Source organism: Ochlerotatus camptorhynchus, unplaced genomic scaffold (assembly GCF_037179485.1).
Source record: "Ochlerotatus camptorhynchus isolate MF236.1 unplaced genomic scaffold, CSIRO-AGI_Acam_v1.1 ptg000022l, whole genome shotgun sequence".
NCBI lineage: Eukaryota > Metazoa > Arthropoda > Insecta > Diptera > Culicidae > Ochlerotatus > Ochlerotatus camptorhynchus.
The window spans coordinates 6,668,860-6,687,634 of NW_027040514.1; the positions used below are offsets into that span (position 1 = coordinate 6,668,860).

The window sequence follows — 18,775 nt, forward strand, 5'->3', positions numbered from 1 at the left end:
TTGATCTAAAGATCGGTGAACTTTCCCGAAGATCTGTTAGTTTTGCTGAAGTTTTGCAAATTTTTCTAAAAACGTACGAACTTTCTGACGTTCTACAGACTTCTCTTAAGGTCTACGGACTTCTCTTAAGGTCTTTAGATCTATCTATTTCCGACTTCCATGGAGTTCTGCAAAATATTGTACTTTTGTACTTCGCTGCGATTTGTTTTTGGAATTGAGGTGGTTTTCTGACATTTAACGAATTTTTCGGAAGATCTCACAATTTGTGTGAACTTTCTGTCAAATTCCTGCAAATATCTTTAAAGTTCTGTAAAGTTGTCTTAAGCTCCGTAGCTCTATTCCCAAAATCTAAAAAAAATAAAAAACTTGAGGCTCAATAAATTTCTCAGTAGATCTGCAAACTTCTCTGATGTTTTTTTAATTCTTCTCTGGTTACCCTGAAGATTTGAAAATTTCCTTGAAGATTACCTAAAGTTGTCAAAATTTATCTGAAAATATTTGAGCTTCCTTGAAGTTTTAAATGTCTCTCTCAAGATCTACAAATTTTCCTGAAATAGTGTAAATATTTTTTTTTAAATTGCCGAACTTTCCTGAAGTTCTGCAATTTTTACTGAAGATCCAATAACATTTCTGAGATTCTTGTGATTTTTTCAGAAGTCCTGTAATTTTTTTCAAAGTTCTGTAGCTTTGTTCTGAAGATCTACGAACTTTTCTGATGTTGAATAATGTTTCGAGGATCTCCAAACTTATGTGAAATACTTTATATTTCACTGTACATTCTTGGACTTGTCTAAAGTTATGCAAATTTCCCTGAAGATTTGCAAAATTTCGCTTATAGTTTTACAAATTGATTTGAAATTATTTTTGCTTGGTTGAAGTTTTGAAAATTTCTTTGAACATTGATCTGAAGATCTACGACCTCTCTTGTGATTTTGTTTTTATGAATTTCTATTAATTACTTTTAATTTGTTTGTAGTTCTGTTCTCAAGATTTACGAACTACCCTGAAACGTAACACATTTCTCAGTAGATCTCCGACCCTCTCTAAAAAATTCTATGTAGGCTCTCAGACCTGCTGTCTGGCATGCTTATTCTTATACAATACATGCTTCGTATGCTTGCTTTTGACGGTTGCCAGTCTCTCTTCTTCGACTGTTTCCTTTTTACGACGATTTTGATCCTCCACATACAAATCAGCGAAGAGCGAGCGTGACAAGACTCTCTGAATGAACTTGTCTTGTTCGCACACGTTGTCTTAGCTGTCAGATGCTTGTCAAGTTCAGTGCCCTTAAGAAACGTTTCGACAAACTGAATGAAAACTTCTTTTGAATTACAAATGAAGGTATAATTCCCTGAGTGGAACTAAAATTCCCTGAATATTCCAGGTTTTTCCAGAAAAAGTAAAATTCCCTGTAAATTCCCGGTTTTCCAGGTTTTTTCCAGGTAGTAGACAACCTGGTTGAGTACACTGTGGTGGGTAGTACGCTGAACAGATGGCGGTAGTGTGTAAACGTCAAACGCAAGGGAATTGACTATGCGCGCCACAGGTGGCGGTACTACCAACTACGTTACTTTTAAATTAAATGCTTGTTCGATGAACAACTTGCGAGTTATATGTCTGTTTGTCTGTGGCATTACTGAAAGTACCTGGTAAATTCCGAGGAAGGAATCATATGAAAAAACGGTTAGAATACTTATTTATTACTTCGCCATAATATCATACACTTATGCATTCTTGCTCAACGTCTTGGCTAATTAATACGAAATACGCGATATCTTTGAAACGTCCTATCACTGATCGCTCCAGCTGTAGATTGCAAGAGTCAACTCGGCACCGTTATCGCCGTTGTTGACGCCTGGTTCTTCGGGTGGTACAGGCCAGTGTTGCCAGCGTGACACAGCCCAGTCCGGCAGCCGTCCCACAAGCATAGGCCAGCACGCTTCGGTAGTAATCCGGACAATCGTTGCGATCGGTGCATTTCCTATGGAATCAAATCAAATTAATCAGAGTGATTCGCGGACGTGAGAAAATCCGGATACTCACATGGATTCGATGACGACCACCACTATGCCGGTGATGAGCTTATCGGTGAACGTGACGGCCGAGTAGATGAAGCCACCCTGATCGGCATGCTTGCCGATCATGTCCGCCGTGATGCAGAGGCTGCTGATCATGGTAATAGAACTGCCTGCGCCAAAAAGTGACGCAATTATGAGCAATTCGAACGTGCTGAATGTGGCCGCACTGGTGCTCAGAGCAATCCACGTGCACACGCTCAAGCTGATGGCGGATCCGATCAGGTAGATCAGGCTGTTACCGACGTACTTGTTGGTGTACTTGAGCACTAGCGACGCGATAAAGGAGGCCAGGAAGGAGACTAGTGGGACGGTGGCCAGATGTTCCACGCTGGCGTTGTTCTGGACGGGGTCCGGTTGGAATGATCGTTCGTCCAACCAAAGTGGCATGTAGACTAGAGAGGTCGTCATGAAAAGACGCGAGAAGACGTACCTGTGAAAAGACAGGGCGAATTTGCGTTTAGCGGTTCATCGGCTCAGAATAGAAACTTTTAGCAAACTTACAGCAGAGCATTCTGGTACAGCAGTGGAGACTTGAAGAAATTCTTCTTCGGCTTTCGCAGCACTACGTCGTCATCTCCGGCGCTCACGCGAGCGCTGCCGTTTGCTGCGATTTCTGTTTTCACCTCCCCATTAGCGTTCCGTTCCGCGTCCAGGAGGGTCTGCTTCTCCGGATCCCGCTCCGATTTCTTACCCCCCTTGATGACATTATGCTGCAGGGCGGTGTGCCTCCGATGCTCGTAGCTGCTGAACGTCAGCGAAAAGTTGAACAGGACGGCCATGGAAACCCCCACCAGGCTCAGTATTAATGAGATATCCTATTTCAGCCGAAATGAAGAAAACAAAAAAAAAAAAAAAATACAAACATGCATTAACGCATTGTCGCATGACGAGAGCCCTAAAAAGAACATACACGAAATCGATAGGCATCGGCGGGCCCAATCTGTGCGTCTGCACTCGTACGACTTCGAAGCACTGCCCATGTGACAATGTACACGACCACGTTGGAGATGATGGACACCGAGTAGCGAACCGCCGTCAGGTCCGAGCGATCCTTCTGCGACCGGGACAGTTCCGGAATCATGGCCAAGTGGGTAATCTGGACGATTGGCCACCCGAACTGGAACAGCAATATCACAATGATGAAATACATGATTTCCCACCAGTGCGGCGCCACGTTGCACCACGGACACAGCGAGAAGATCATCGGAAAGGTCAGGAACACGATGAAGGTTCCTGGGAATATAGGATTACATTCAATCACAAGAGTCGCGCAACACAAGACCAAACATACCTGCTATGTGCCAATGCCGCTTGGTGCCGTACTTGTCGGTGAGAAATCCAACGATCGGCGTCGCAATGGCATCGCCAACCTGTCCCAGCATGACCAGAGCACCGGCTTCGGCAGCCGGCATTCCCAGGGCACCTTGCATGAATAGAAGCGTGTAACTGAACCACACACCCGCGCAGAGATCATTGTACACGTGGCCCAGACCGAAGCCAATCTTCTCCACTATCCGGAGCGTCGAGCGTTTCTCCATTGGATGTACCGGTTGGTGGTCGGAGGGTATCGATGGTCCACCGTTCGGTTCGCCTCCACCGTCGTCGTGTCCGGTGGCCGTCGGAGTGTGGGTGTAGTCTGTGGTTATGTCGTCGATTGCACCGTAGCTGTGGTTGGCGGCACCGGTTCCATTCTGTTGTGGTTTCTTACTGACTAGGGTGGAGTTTTCCGTCATTTTCTAAACTTAGTGGATTGTGGGTGGAATGATTCTTTTGCATTTGGTGTCCTGCGTTTGGGCTTTCTTTGGATAGGCACCGTCGGACCTGGAAGGATACGTTCAGAATATTTATATCACAATATTGGAAGAGTTACATAGGCAGTGATATATTTTTTGTTGACTTTCTCTTCTCGTACACCTAGATTAGGGTGCCAATAAAAACGGTCATCGTGAAATTTACAAACGGATCGCATGCAAAATGTTTACTGGCTCGAAAAAAGACCCCATGAACAATTTGGGCGCAATCGAACGGTAATTAAAATTATCTATCCGTAATTAATGTAATTAAAAGTATTGAAAATTTAATAAATCAAGAGCAAATTTTCATTACGTCGAATGTAACAAAGGTAAACAAAGTCGAGCTATCAGTGTCAATCGATTCTCCTGCTATTACACTATATACTGTCCGAATATAGGATCAAATCCTATTTTTAAATTTATTTGCCAGTCAAATTGCTTTTTGGCGTAATCACCTTCCGATCAAAATAGTTTTCGATGTTACTTAAGTCACCCAATTTCTATGGAGATGCCGTTTGACTTAAGTAACAGCGCTGAGAAACCCGTGAAAAGTGTACGTTCGTCGTTTCGCTTTCTCATTATTAAAGTGAATAAATCGAACTGTTTGTTGCTAAGATGATTTCGGTAGTCCTAAAATGATGAATGGGCTGCACGTAAGGAGACGTAATTGATAATTCTCCCGAATATCCTGGTAAATACACTTTGACTTAAGTAACAATAGGGGCCACCAAACGACGTATAATAATTTTTGACTCAAAAACCAGTATTTTTAGCATGAAAGCTAGCGATTTGCATTTGTATGATTAAAACCCTGCTAAATATGTTAAACATTGCTATCACTATGAGATTATATGTGTTTACTTGGAAATAGGAATAACTTTTCGGTCATCAAAACAAAACTTTATTTTTCTCGAATTGGTGCGAATGTTACTTACGACATAATGAAAATTTGCTCTTGAAATGTACTTTAATTGGGTTCTTTAAGGTTATTGAGGTTGTGGTGCTTGGTATTGCTTTCAATCAGCGCACCCCTCGTGAGCGAACAGAGAAAAAGAGGAAGTGTCAGAGTGAGACAATAAAGAGCTCCTTGAGATTGTCGATTAAAAACAACAAGTTTTATTCGTTTTATTTATTCGCGGTCCGCGTTCGTGCCCCACATTGGTGACCCCGGCGGAGAAGAACCGACTGGATAACGTTTCCATACATTTCTTCAACGAAAATGGCAAACCCGAACGAAAACGCTGCCGTCGCCGTAAAACTTCCGGACTTTTGGAAGAACGATCCTGTCATGTGGTTTGCACAGGCAGAGGCTCAGTTTGCCCTCGTGAATGTTCTTAGAGACGATACGAAATTTTATCACATTGTGACCAAAATCGACCAATCGGTAACCACGTAACGGACTTAGTGTCGAATCCGCCGGCGGAAAATAAGTACACTACGGTGAAGAATCGTTTGATCTCGCGTTTTCAAGTGTCTGCAGAAGGAAGGTTGGAACGTTTGCTGAGTTCCTGCGATTTGGGTGATATGCGTCCAACACATATGCTCGCAAAAATGCAAGAGCTGGCAGCAGGATTAAACGTAACCGATGAGCTCTTGAAAATGTTGTTTCTTCAGAGAATGCCCCCAAACGTTAAAGCCATTCTCACCATCAGTGACGGAACTATCGGTAAATTGGCAGAAATAGCCGACAAAATGTTGGAATCTTCGTTGTCCCACGTCGCAGCTGCGTCGATTACCACTGGAAACAACGATATGGAAGAATTGCGAGGCCAAATCGCGGCTCTCACTACCGAAATTAGGCACATCAAGGCAAACCGCTCATCCCGTAGCCGTTCGACATCACGTTCGAGTCGAAATGCAAGCGATTTCGAAATATGCTGGTTTCATCGCAAATTCGGTGGTCGCGCTCTCAAGTGTCGAGACCCGTGCCAGTTTAGTAACCAAAAAAACTAAACTCCCGTTCACCCGAATCGGCGGGGGTGGACGGAGCTCCGGAAAGTCGCCGTATTTTGATATTCGATCGTACCAGCAACACAAAGTTTCTTATCGACACCGGTTCGGATTTTTCGATTCTCCCAGCTTCAATTCGTGAGCGTTCGAATGGAACAGCACCTTTCGACCTCCATGCTGCAAACGGTTCCAGAATTAAAGTTTACGACAAACGATTTCTCACGGTCGATCTTGGTCTACGTCGGAGATTCAATTGGCGCTTCTTGATTGGTGATGTAGGTGTTGCGATTATTGGAGCAGATTTTCTGGCGTCGTACGGAATCCTCGTCGATCTTAAACACCGACGGTTGATTGACGGACTTACTAAATTATCCTCTATTGGGGGTATAATAGACACAACTGTTCACACCATAACCGTGGTCGCCCTAGATCATCCTTTCCGAGAATTATTAACTGAATTTCGAGAAGTGACGTTGACAATTAAAACAACGATCCAGCACGATGTCACCCACTACATTCAAACGAAAGGGCCTCCCATAGCAAGCAAGTGTCGTCGCCTCGCCCCAGACAAACTAGACGCTGCTAAGAAGGAGTTCCAGGTGATGAGTGAGCTGGGTATATGCCGTCCGTCTAGCAGCAGTTGGGCTAGTCCTCTCCATTGCGTCCCGAAAAAGAACGGTCAGTGGAGATTCGTCGGTGATTACTGTGCTTTAAACCAGGTAACTGTTCCAGATCGCTATCCCGTACCACATATCCACGACCTGTTGAATACGTTTCAGGGCAAAAGCATTTTCACCACACTGGATCTCGAAAGGGCGTACCATCAAATTCCCGTGGAAGAATCAGATATTCCGAAGACGGCCGTCATAACCCCGTTCGGGCTTTTCGAATTTACGAGGATGCAGTTCGGATTGTGCAACGCCAGCCAAACCTTCCAAAGATTTATGCATCAGGTGTTTGCCGATATGGATTTTGTTGTGGTGTTTGTAGACGACATCTGCATAGCTTCGTCGACGGAGGAGGAACATTATCAGCACGTACGAGCAGTGTTCGAACGACTCCGATCTTACGGACTTGTGATAAATGTTGCCAAGAGCCATTTTGCGGAACGAAGTGTGGAATTTCTTGGTTACCTGGTTAGCAAGGATGGAGTACGTCCACTTCCAAATCGCGTCGATGCCGTCGTCAAATTTCCACTTCCGACGACTGTCAAAGAGCTTCGAAGGTTTCTCGCACTGGTTAACAGTTATAAACGGTTTATTCCTGATGCCACTGACACCCAGATCGAATTACGGAGACTTATCCCAGACAACAGAAAAAACGATTCCAGGAAGCTATCATGGACAGAAACCGCCGAAAAAGCGTTCCAGGAATGTAAAACTTCGTTAGCGGACGCCACATTGCTGCATTTTCCCGATGCTAAAAAACCGCTAAGTTTGCTCATCGACGCGTCGAACACAGCAGCAGGTGCGGTTCTCCAGCAGTTAGACGAAGGACGGTGGAAGCCATTGGGCTTTTACTCCGAAAAATTTTTGCCAGCGCAGCTCAAGTACTCAACGTTTGGTAGGGAGCTTACTGCGATGAAAATGTCCGTACAGTACTTTCGTCACCTACTTGAAGGAAGGAAATTCATTATATTCACCGACCACAAGCCACTCACAACAGCGTTAACTTCAAGTCCAAATTCCAGATTGCCTCACGAAGAACGATATCTACAATATATATCCCAATTCACCAGCGATATCCGGCATATCAGCGGGGAATTGAATGTTGTTGCGGATGCACTGTCAAGAATCGAAGCAATCAACGTTCCTATGGCAATTGATTACGAAACGGTTGCCAAAGACCAACAGGCGGACGTCGAATTGAAGCATCTTCTATTAACATCAAGTTCACTGAAACTGGAACCTCGGAAGACCCCCCTGGCATCTGTACCCTTGTATTGCGACGTTTCACAAAATAAGGTAAGGCCGTACATCCCCTTGCAACATCGCCAGGCAGTGCTGAAACACATCTATGGATTAGCATATCCGGGAATTCGCTCTAATCGTCGATTGGTTGCCGATCGATTTGTTTGGAAAAACATGAATAAGGACATCAAGCAATTTGTTCAGAACTGTTTATCCTGCCAGCGTTCTAAGGTTCATTGACATACGAAAGCACCAATCGAAAAGATTCCCCTACCGGATAGCCGATTTCGTCATGTGCACATGGACCTAGTGGGTCCGCTGCCCCCTTCGAATGGATATCGTTATCTGTTAACAATCATAGACCGTTATTCTCGGTGGCCGGAGGCGATTCCATTACACGATATGACCGCCGAAACAGTGGCTCGCGCATTTGTCGATACGTGGATTGCACGCTTCGAAATACCTGAGACTGTAACGACAGACCAGGGAAGGCAATTCGAGTCGGACCTTTTTCGTGAGTTATCAAGAGCGATAGGATCAAAACATGTTCGAACGACAGCTTACCATCCACAGTCAAATGGTTTGGTGGAGCGATTCCACCGAACACTCAAGGCGTCCATAATGGCAGTGAGTCAAAAACATTGGACTGCTGAACTTCCTATAATCTTGCTTGGACTACGAACGGCTTATCGATCCGATTTCGGATGCTCGGTAGCAGAGTTGCTTTATGGACAGACGCTGCGTATACCCGGAGAATATTTTGAGTCAACAGACGAATATAACGATCGCACTGAATTTGCAAAACAACTGAAATCCACTATGCGCAAATGGAAGCCTGCTGACCCAAACCATCACGTCAAACCGGCTGTATTTGTAAATCACGAACTCCAAAAGTGCAGTCACGTGTTCGTGCGAATAGATGCTGTGAAGAAACCACTTGTGCAACCGTATGAAGGTCCGTACGAAATAGCTGATCGTCACGAAAAGTTCATGGATCATCGAATAAATGGGAAAGTTCAACGAATCTCAATCGACCGCATCAAACCGGCATTCATCTGCGATCAAGGAGTGGACGATAAAAATACGAAAATCACACAATCAGGACACAAAGTTAGATTCCTGGTGTGACTGGGGGGGACTCTGTGGTGCTTGGTATTGCTTTCAATCAGCGCACCCCTCGTGAGCGAACAGAGAAAAAGAGGAAGTGTCAGAGTTGTAAAACACGTGAGACAATAAAAAGCTCCTTGAGATTGTAGATTAAAAACAACAAGTTTTATTCGTTTTATTTATTCGCGGTCCGCGTTCGCGCCCCACAAGGTAAATGCATATTCGTAATCTGCATTAAAAATGCAACCATAACCCAAAATTTCATCAATTTTGGTAAACTAGAACTATTTTAAATAAGTACGATTACATTTGCAAAAATCACCTTATTAGCGCCCCTCGGTGTCACTTTGTATGGGAGCGAGCTGTCAGTTTGTCAGTTTAGTGTCAAACAGTGAAGTTATTATTTTGCTTTAAATCTGGATTTAAAAATCGAGATAAAAGTGTGTGGTTTCGAAAAAAAATATCGCTGTGCTCAGAAAACGAAGCTCTTTCAGATGATGAATAAAAAATGATACATTAAAAAAAAGAACCCAATTACGAAATTTCAACTGTAATTAATGGAGTTAAAAAGTAGTTAATGTTCTATATTGTGTAATTAATGTAATTAAAGCAGTAGTTAATGGAATTAATTTAATTACAGCCGTTGCCTGCGTTGCAGTTAAAGGTTATTGCGTGCCCCTAGGACTGGGATAAATATCCGAGGAAAAAGACAGGGCCATCCCAGAAGATCCTTGGCAAGACAGGGATTCGAATCTGGCCGCCTAGCCTATGATAAGCTTTTGTTCTTCGTTATTATTCATTCTTCATAACAAAATTGTTAATGTAGCTCAGCTCTGATCTTTCATTGTACGCTTCGAAATTGGATACCCACGACAGTACAACATGTTAAGTTCAAAAATAAGAAGCGCATAATCCATTCTATAACGGCGCCGGTGGTGTAGTGGTAAGCGTGATTACCTCTCACCCCAGCAGGCCTGGGTTCAATCCCAGTCGGCGCCGCCGGGATGCTCTGAGGCATAACATCTCTGATCACGCCTTCCTTCGGATGGGAAGTAAAGCCGTTGGTCCCCGGTTCATGAGTTGATGGGTCGATAGGTAGGGTCCAGGTGTGGGAGCTGCCTTCCTGGCACGTCGGTAGCATTGGTGCTCAGCACGGAAAACAAGATCGACGGAAAAAACAAACCAAAGGAAAAAAAATAATCCATTCTATGTGCGCCGGTATTGATGGTCCGAAAGTGAGGATAACAATAACAAACCAACATTTTTGGCTGGAGCGAAAGTGAGGATAACAAACTTTGCACTTGAAAATGAGATTACGCAAGGAGCTGCACCGTCCGGTTAACCTCACTTTTTTTGGCATCTGGCAGTGGTTTGTTTACATGGCCTTAGAAAAAAAAAATAAAATATTAAATGTATTTTTAGATTTTTTTTTAGAGAAACATAGTTGGATATGCGACACGAATGTCACAGAAGTGATAAAGTGTCACTAATAAATAATAATAATAATAATAATAATAATAATATTTGGATATCATATCTTTTATTTTTTTATTATTTAAAAACTCAAATCCACTTGAATCGACTAACAGGTAAATAAACCACCACTGGTTCATCGCGTTCATTCGTGACGTCAGTGTGCTGCATCCTATTAATAGCGAATATGTTTATTATCGGGGTTAGAACCAGTTCCAACCAAGGGCTTGACACGCCGTTTTCTTTTTGTAGCCAACATAAAAACGTGATCACATATCAATCTAAGAGGGCCCACAGCGTGGGCCCGTGCCTATGCTCGCTACGGCTACTTGTTATTAATAGAGATATACGTTCTGCAGCGTGACGTCACGAATGCACTCAGTGTTAATCGGCGCTGTGTTTTAGTTAATTTGAGAGCTTGAGCGCCGACAAACCGACATGGATGATCATACAAATTACAAAGTAATTTCTGATCAAAGCACAAAACTGACATCCTAGCCACGAACACGCGTACAAAATTTATGAATTGGTTCGTGTCTAATCTAATTCGGTCAAATTATGTTTATCTAGATAAAACATTACTTTGGTTTTGACAGATGGGATCGCTGCATATTTGAATCGGCCGTTATGGATTCTCGATCAAGAGTTAAGTTTAAGTTTCATGTCGGTTCGTCGGTGGCCTAACGCGACTGCAAATGCATTTGCCATCCAGTGCGTTGTTTCAGGCACAAGGTAACACAATCATCTGTCGAACTGTGTAGTTCTATCGATTGTTTCACACTCAAGTCGTCCTCTGACGTAAGCATCTAGTCGATTTCAGCTATAAGGCTGTCTACGAGACAGTTGCGATCAGCTGATTTTTTTGTTCATCAAGAACTTTTAACCGATCACAGTAGAACCACAAACGAAGTGACAGACGACTAACTGGCGAAGAAATCCATTTAAATAATGTGGTTCACTGTAATAGAATTTTCTTGGAAGCTTATGCCATCATTCACCAGATGGGTTAGTTTTTTGTTTTGATTTGAATAAAGTTGATTTTGTGTACAATGATTCTTTGACAGTGTGCAAATAGTGCGTATCATTTTGTCATTTTTTTATGCATTTCAGTTTTGAGTAGAGTGAATGAGATAGAACCAAAACATTCTAATACATTTGGTGAAAATGCTAGAACAATCCAGTAGTAGTATTGCCATGTGGTACAATCTATTAGTAGTGGTGTTGCCATGTGGTACACTGAAAAATTGAAATAGCAGGTTAGTCACCAAAGTTTTCGAGCCGCTCCGTCTGTCACTTCGTTTGTGGTAGAACCATAGAGGTTACTCTAAGACTAGTAGGTCCCGCAGAAACGTGCTCAACTTTTTGGCTCAGCTGTGGTACTATCTTCGGTCCCAAGCTAATCGATGCACCCCTCGAAACATAGGAAAATCCATGAACCCCTAATTTTGTCTATCAAACATTCATAGTGAATCAAAACAAGCATTGTGTAGCCGGCGCCGGTGGTGTAGTGGTAAGCGTGACTGCTTTCTAACACCCCGATGGGTCTGGGTTCATGATTATTCCAAATTCGGCGGCTACCTCACTGTTATAGCAAATTCAAGCGCAGCTATAATTTCAGCCACTTAACATTACAGCTTCACCAATTCCTTATACCAAAAATGTATGCAATATGAACTTGACAGGAAACGTACTGTTTACTTCTGAGTGACTCTATGGCAGCTAGTGAGCACACTAGAGCCATCTGCTTTATAGTAGAAGAAATATGCTTGTTTACTTTGCGCGGGAAATTTTTCCTATGCATTTGGCAAATCAAAGTTGGCACTCGTGGAGAATAGACGAACTATGAAATTAATGATGGTTTCAAAATTTTCCACGGAGAGGTATACGAGTGCAATCTTAAAATGCTTTTATTTTGAAAATGGAGCATTTTATTTAAATCTGGTTAGTGCTACGTTAGTAGAAAACTGGAGGACTACTCATTAGACATATAATATAAAAATAATAATTTATTTTCAGATTCTTAGGTGTATCCATAGATTTCAGCTTTTCTACAACTGTAGCAGCAACCAGATTTAAATAAAATGCTCCATTTGCAAAATAAAAGCATTTTAACATTGCACTCGTATACCTCCCAGTGGAAAATTTTGAAACCATCATCGCTTTCATAGTTCTTCTATTCTCCACGAGTGCTAACTTTGATTTGCCATTTGACGTGGCGGGTATCTCGCGGCTATCTTCGCCTGCGCGTTATTGGAAGATTGCCGTAAAAGCTCAACGCAGATGTCACCACTGCATGATGATGATAATGTTGACAGACTGCATATAAAATTCGTGAAAATTAGCATTAAATCATAATTTTCATCAAGCCTGCGTGAGATCCTTCCAATATAATATTCGAATTGAAGAAGAAAACGTTTTTACGATTAGACTGATGTGCATCTTTGACTTTTCCAGGTGAACTTTCATAAGATATATTCATTTCATTTCACAGCTCCATCAATGCTGTATCGTAAATATGATGGTAAACAGAAGTAAATTGCTCAATTACTCAAAATAAAGATGATTTGTCATCTTGTTATCACTTTGAAGACCATCTAGCACCATTTTATAGTATGGTGCGTGTTGAGTAAATCAAGTTCCGGTGCGTTTTCCGTCGAAAATTGTGAGTATCAATATGTTTGCTTAAAAAAGGCCAAAATGAACATTTATTGAATATTGGCGTCCTATACAACCAATTCTGTATTACCATCAGCATTATACAACCTTTCCTAAGTAAATTCACTTAATTTCCACTTTCATCTTAGTGAAAATCGCACATATTTACCATTTTCTGAAACATGCAGCTGCGCAGGAGGTAACCTCTCCCTGTGGGTGCAAACTTGTTATGCATAATTTTCCATGAAAACATCTCCGATCCATACCGAAATAATAACAAATAGTTTTCAAACACGTTTTCTTACACGATTCAAGTAAAAGTTTCCACGGGAAATTATGAGTTTTTCACTATGGACCGATTTGCCCCAAAAAGCGTCTGTTTGACTTGGAAAATTTGGAAACTATCCTCCTTCTAGTAGTTCTCACATCGAAATGTAGGTGGCGAAAACTTGGAAAAGTTTCACTGTAAGACGCCAATTGATGAATCTACGCGAAACTGCACCAGTACACGCGACACCTAGGTTTGAAATCCAAAACCACAAAAGTGATGATGTACTAAAAATATTCCATACGATTTGACAGCTAGCAAAACGTCATTATCATTTTAACATCATTTCCATCTGCTGGCCGACCGTAACGTAGATTCATCAATAGATTGCGGAACAGAGACCGACGTTAAATAAAGGAAAGAAAAAAACATTGTGTAGTACTAGAATTTCGACTAGAATGGGATACGTTAATCGATTTGCTTGGGACCAATAGGCTGGTCAAGTAGTGAGCCAATTTAAAATCGTTAGTTTCCACCGGTAGAACTCTACTCTACTCTGGCCGCGGCCTTATTCGCGAAAGAGACAATCGATTAAGAGAATCGATCAACAATGACAGAAACTCAACCAGATTGTGGCGGCCATGAGCGCTCGTATAATGCTGGATACAATTTTCAACTCTGTTAACACAACGAGTTAAGCGATACAAACTATTGATTGCTCTTCTATCATTGAACGTGTTACAAAAACATCCATCCAAATTTACTTTCATTTATTTAAAATAATCATTGATCAAAAATTGTCCAATGTACAGTTTGAAATGATGGGTACATGATTGTTACTTCGGTCATTCGGACTGCCTAACATGATTGGTGCTCATTTTCCAAAGGTGGGACCAATCTAAAGTAAGGTACTCTACTCTGAAATCTGTGAAAAGGAATCTAGTATCATGTAGACAAAACGTCCAATGTAACACTCATTGATTATGTCAGTGAGAAAACTCGTCCAATGTAACATGTCCGATGTACAACTTGACTTGTCAAAACGACCTATGTGGTTTTTTTTCTATAAATAAATAAAATAATAATCTGTCGAACTTCAACTTCGATTTTCTCAAAATGGTGGATATGTTACATTGGTCTATTTGAAAAGTGACGCGAGAACTCTTTACTTTCATCTCCTCATCTATCGTATAAAATGACTGATATCTGACGTTAAGCATCTCCAACTATACATAAACCATGTTTACCAATGAAATCAAATAAAAACTATTGTTGATGATGTTTCAAAAGCCACATGTGAAAAGGGCATGCAAGCCTTTTCTAAACAAACCTTTGTAGGCACTTTTCTCGCCAACCGAGGGTCGCACACGCAAACCAACAACATCGTCGGAAAGGGGAAAGCTGTTGAATATTACATCCAAACAGCAGCACAGAGATTATTCAGCTGGTTGTGTAATATTACGTTGTACGATGTACATCGATTTTACGAACAAAATTACATCTATTGATGTAATATTGTATCTACTTTTTGCTATTACATCATTATTTCATACATCAGCTTGAATAACGTTGATCGATATTACATTTTTTTTGCTGTGTAGTTTGCGTTGGTCATGACACCAACGGTGGCGAGAAAAGGGCATAAGAAGGTTTCTTTACAAAAAGCTTGTATGCCCTTTTCACATGTTGTTCTTGATTTTATATAGTTGATTTTACCAAATTTGGTGAATACAAGCTTAGCGAAGACCCCGTATGGGCTTCATTTTTAAGAAGGTGATTTTTTACCAATTAAAGAAAATATTTACCTATTCTTTGTTATTAATGTTTAAGCAGGCATATTTGGAAATTCGAAAATCCTTATTTTATGATTTCTAATTATTATAAATATATTCGATTTTCGACACATCAGCACAAAATGATTTGCAATGTTTGTAATACTTAATTTAAATAGAACTGAAGTGGTCTGGGGTCAAATTGGAATTAAACTTATGTTCAAAATGATTTCATCATAGCCAGTGTTGGCAAAGTCAGAAATCAATTGATATTTTTCCGCTCTCATGCGCTCGCAATACCACGCGTGATATTGGAACAAAATATCTTGCTTGATGTTGATTTTACAAGCTCCTTTGATATTGCGAGACTATTCACAACGTGAAAAAATTAAGCTGAGAGTTGACTCGACACAAAAATGATTCTATTGCATAGTTTGCTATCTCTTTTTAATCTTCACTGATGTTAGACGCGAAGGGACTGCTGCAAGCCGTTATGGAAGTTTCGGTTGCATTCGGGTGTAAAGCAAAAATCATTAAACTCAATCTCACCACAGTTTGGTGAGATTTGAAGTTGTTGAGTTTTGTTAGCTTGATATTCCGAGCTGCGATATCACAGCTTGCAAAATCGACCGCAGTTGTTTGCTTGTTGATTTTTGTCTACGAAAATCAAGCGTGATCTTGGGCGTTGGTGAGATTTGATTTTTTGATATTTTCCCAACTCTGATCATAACACTTTGATGATTGTTTCCTACTGAATTCTAATACTATTCAAACTGAATCACAGTCACAGAAAGCTTGAGAGCCTCTACTCTTATGAGCTTCCTTCTGTAACTTGATGCCAGCAGTCAATGCAGTCGGATTTGATAAACATCAAAAAGTAACAGCTAAATCTACTGTATAACAATATTGCGTAGTGTGGGAACTTTGTTTGACGGTTTTTAAATTCAAATTTAAAACTACAAATCCAGATTCCTACTTTAAGATTATTCTTCGGTCCGAGTCGATACTTGTTTTCGCCGGTTCAATATACAAATGCCGGTTAGCTAAAGGAGAGTTGGGGTGAAACAGGTTTTATAAAACATTAAATCACGAAGTAGCAGGCCATGCGTTGGGCTCACCTATTTCGTGGTTCGCTTGTACACTGTTATGTAGCTAAGTTCCTTTTACTTTCATTCCCTTTTATAATTGCATAATTTCATTTCTTGCTTCGTGCTTCGAACTTGATTGATCTCATAATTTCCACAGGCGTACAGAAACTGGACGAACCACCGAAGGCAATATTAATTGTGTGCTAAGGCCGTGCTCTATTTAGTGAATTTTCACTTAAATTTGAAAGATGGAAAATTTTCAAATAAACCTGCTATTGTACCAAACTTATTTCTGACTGACCAGTAATCAATTTTGACAAAAATCTTCTCAAAAATCCGAAGATCAACTACAGAGGGATTTCGAACGTTTTAATGTACTTTCGAAGCGTCAAATTTAAGAGGGAATCCCCCAAATGTTCACACAACCGCTGTCAATCGCATTGTATGGTTTTCCCAGAATTCGCATCATAGCGCTCACACAGCAGAAACCAGTTTCCTATTCGGCCGTTTTGGCAACCTTCCCATCTTGGTGCTTACCGTTTTGCATGAACTATTGCCTCCGCTGATCCGATGACTGACACGTGTACATGTTTTTATCCCACACTTCCGAGGTAATTGCGCGTCGATCCGATCCTAGTAGCTCGTGATGTAGCGCTGAATTCCGGAATTGCTACGGTTGCAGATTCCTGGTCGCTGACTGCTTTGATTCGCTGAGATCGACGATTTCAATACTGACTCATTTCACATCGACACTCGGGCCTTTGTTTACCGCGATATCTCTTCGATATTTACACTGCAAATTTCGCTAACTAATCACAGCATTGGCCGTATGTTTTCAATGCATATTTTCAAGGCATATGGGGAACCGAACTATCACAAAGCACCGACGCTTCACACACCAATGTTTGCGTATTTTCCAGCCAGCGAAACGTCACTTGAAGTACCTTATCACAATCGCTTCACGTATATCTCTCACAACACAATCCACCCATCTCTCGACGTTTGGATACTGTTTTGCTCTACCGCCCGTTCGCCGTCGCTTGTAGTGGTAATATTATATCCCCCCACAGCTGATTCACTAACCCCAACACTCTTTCAACTGACTGACTGACGCGAGTGGATACCGAAGCACACCCTTACCGAACGAAAGCTGGAACTGAACTGAGCTGAGATCCCGCAAATCGGCAGTCGACCACCCAGCAAACAAAATTGAGAAGTATGTAGTACTTTTACAACTTCCCCCGCCCCTGGCCGGTGCGTGTGCGCCCCCACCTTTCCCTTACACCGAGCGGAGTTACACACTCACCTGGTCCGTGAATAAATGGGCCGCTTGAGCCGTTACGTTTTGCTGTTCGGTTTCTCAGTAACTCGACACCTCCCTCATCGGAGTAGGCTTCGGCGAGTTGACTCAAGTGCAGATTGCATGCAAATGGGCCTGCTTAGTCAATAAATACCACCAGCCTAGTTCTTTGTTCTAAAGTCCGTCTGGGTCGCGACGTAACTGAAATGATGATCCACATGGGTTGCTCTATTTGTTTCCGCGCGCTTGCTCGCGCTCACACACTCCGCCCGAGAACCGGAGATGATGAGCGTTGTTCTGAGTCTTTCTGTGTCACGCTGCGTGTGAATTTGTTTGCATTTTGCGCTTTCGATTCAGGCTGTGGCGCATAAATATACGGGATGAAGTGTCCGGCGCTGATAATATGATAATGATGGATCGATGTTGGTGTCAGTGGTGGGCCCTTAGAAGTGTCAAGAGCCTTCCTAACACGTCGTAAATGGGTGTGAACAATTGATTCATATGACTGGTTTTGTGTACATTTCTGCTATCGCTTCTTCTCGTTTTAGGTCCAAGTAGATTCTGTATGAGTTGTTAGGTTCGAGATTCGGCAGTCAGTGATAATATGTTGGTTGGTATTTTGCGTGTGGTTGGAAATTTTTGCATTAAAGTTCACTGGGAAGAATTAATTTAGGTAGTTTTTGTATTTATATATTTATGATAACATAACTATGACTAACTTAAATGGAAATATTTTAAGTCCCATCTCTTCTGTATTTCACAACAAGAGTCAAGCGGAAAAAATTTGATCTATGATTCACAGAAATTTGTATGATTTTTAAATTGTATTTACCAAATGCGTAATAAAATCATCGAATAAAATAGGTATTACGCTAGCAATGTTCATACAACTCCAACAATTTCTCGAGACACCGTTTGAGTGAGCATTTTCTGTGTTTAAGACGTAAACAATTGATATAGAGGGGTGTTTCCGCGGATTTGATCGACCTTTTAATATATCTCATCCACAGTAGGCTGAAGAAAGTCGAAGAAAGTTTTTTGCTAGGAAGCCACTGTAAAAAGATAGTTGTAGCGCCATCTGAACGGTGTAATCAGGAACTAAACGAAGTATGTCAATCACGGCGGCAACAATCAAGAATTTCTCACATCAATGTGATGAATATAGGGGTTAGGATGACTGCATCAGGCTACTCTTTCAAGCATTCAGCACTGCGATGAAAGAGTAAGATGTATTGTTCTGTCATACCTAAGTCCTACCCATGGTGGGTATATACATGGTGATACAGCTTTGTCACTATGTAGGCGAGGAGGTCGCGGGGGGGGGGGGGGGAGTTCGGTTTTAGAGCAAATTGTAAACAAACTCGGTCGCTGTCCCATACAA

The 18,775-nt window shown here is 41.7% G+C and overlaps 1 protein-coding gene across 1 annotated transcript; it reads right to left on the bottom strand.

Moving 5' to 3' along the window:
- Positions 1–1,679: 1,679 nt before the first annotated feature.
- On the bottom strand, positions 1,680–17,220 carry LOC135705558 (major facilitator superfamily domain-containing protein 12-like). The gene is made up of 6 exons (XM_065227335.1): positions 16,632–17,220; positions 3,370–3,899; positions 2,989–3,311; positions 2,580–2,893; positions 2,044–2,508; positions 1,680–1,981 (listed from the first exon to the last, which is right to left on the bottom strand). Exons 2-6 carry the CDS (start codon positions 3,809–3,811, stop codon positions 1,837–1,839), a joined length of 1,689 nt encoding a protein of 562 aa, XP_065083407.1. The 5' UTR covers positions 3,812–3,899; positions 16,632–17,220; the 3' UTR covers positions 1,680–1,836.
- Positions 17,221–18,775: the final 1,555 nt, after the last annotated feature.

Excerpts from the sequence above, each read along its gene's own strand:
- LOC135705558 (XM_065227335.1), bottom strand. The coding sequence starts at position 3,811 with ATGACGGAAAACTCCACCCTAGTCAGTAAGAAACCACAACAGAATGGA. Across the intron at positions 3,312-3,369 it reads GCGGCATTGGCACATAGCAG|GAACCTTCATCGTGTTCCTG; the intron begins GTATGTTTGGTC and ends CTATATTCCCAG. Across the intron at positions 2,509-2,579 it reads CTGTACCAGAATGCTCTGCT|GTACGTCTTCTCGCGTCTTT; the intron begins GTAAGTTTGCTA and ends GTCTTTTCACAG.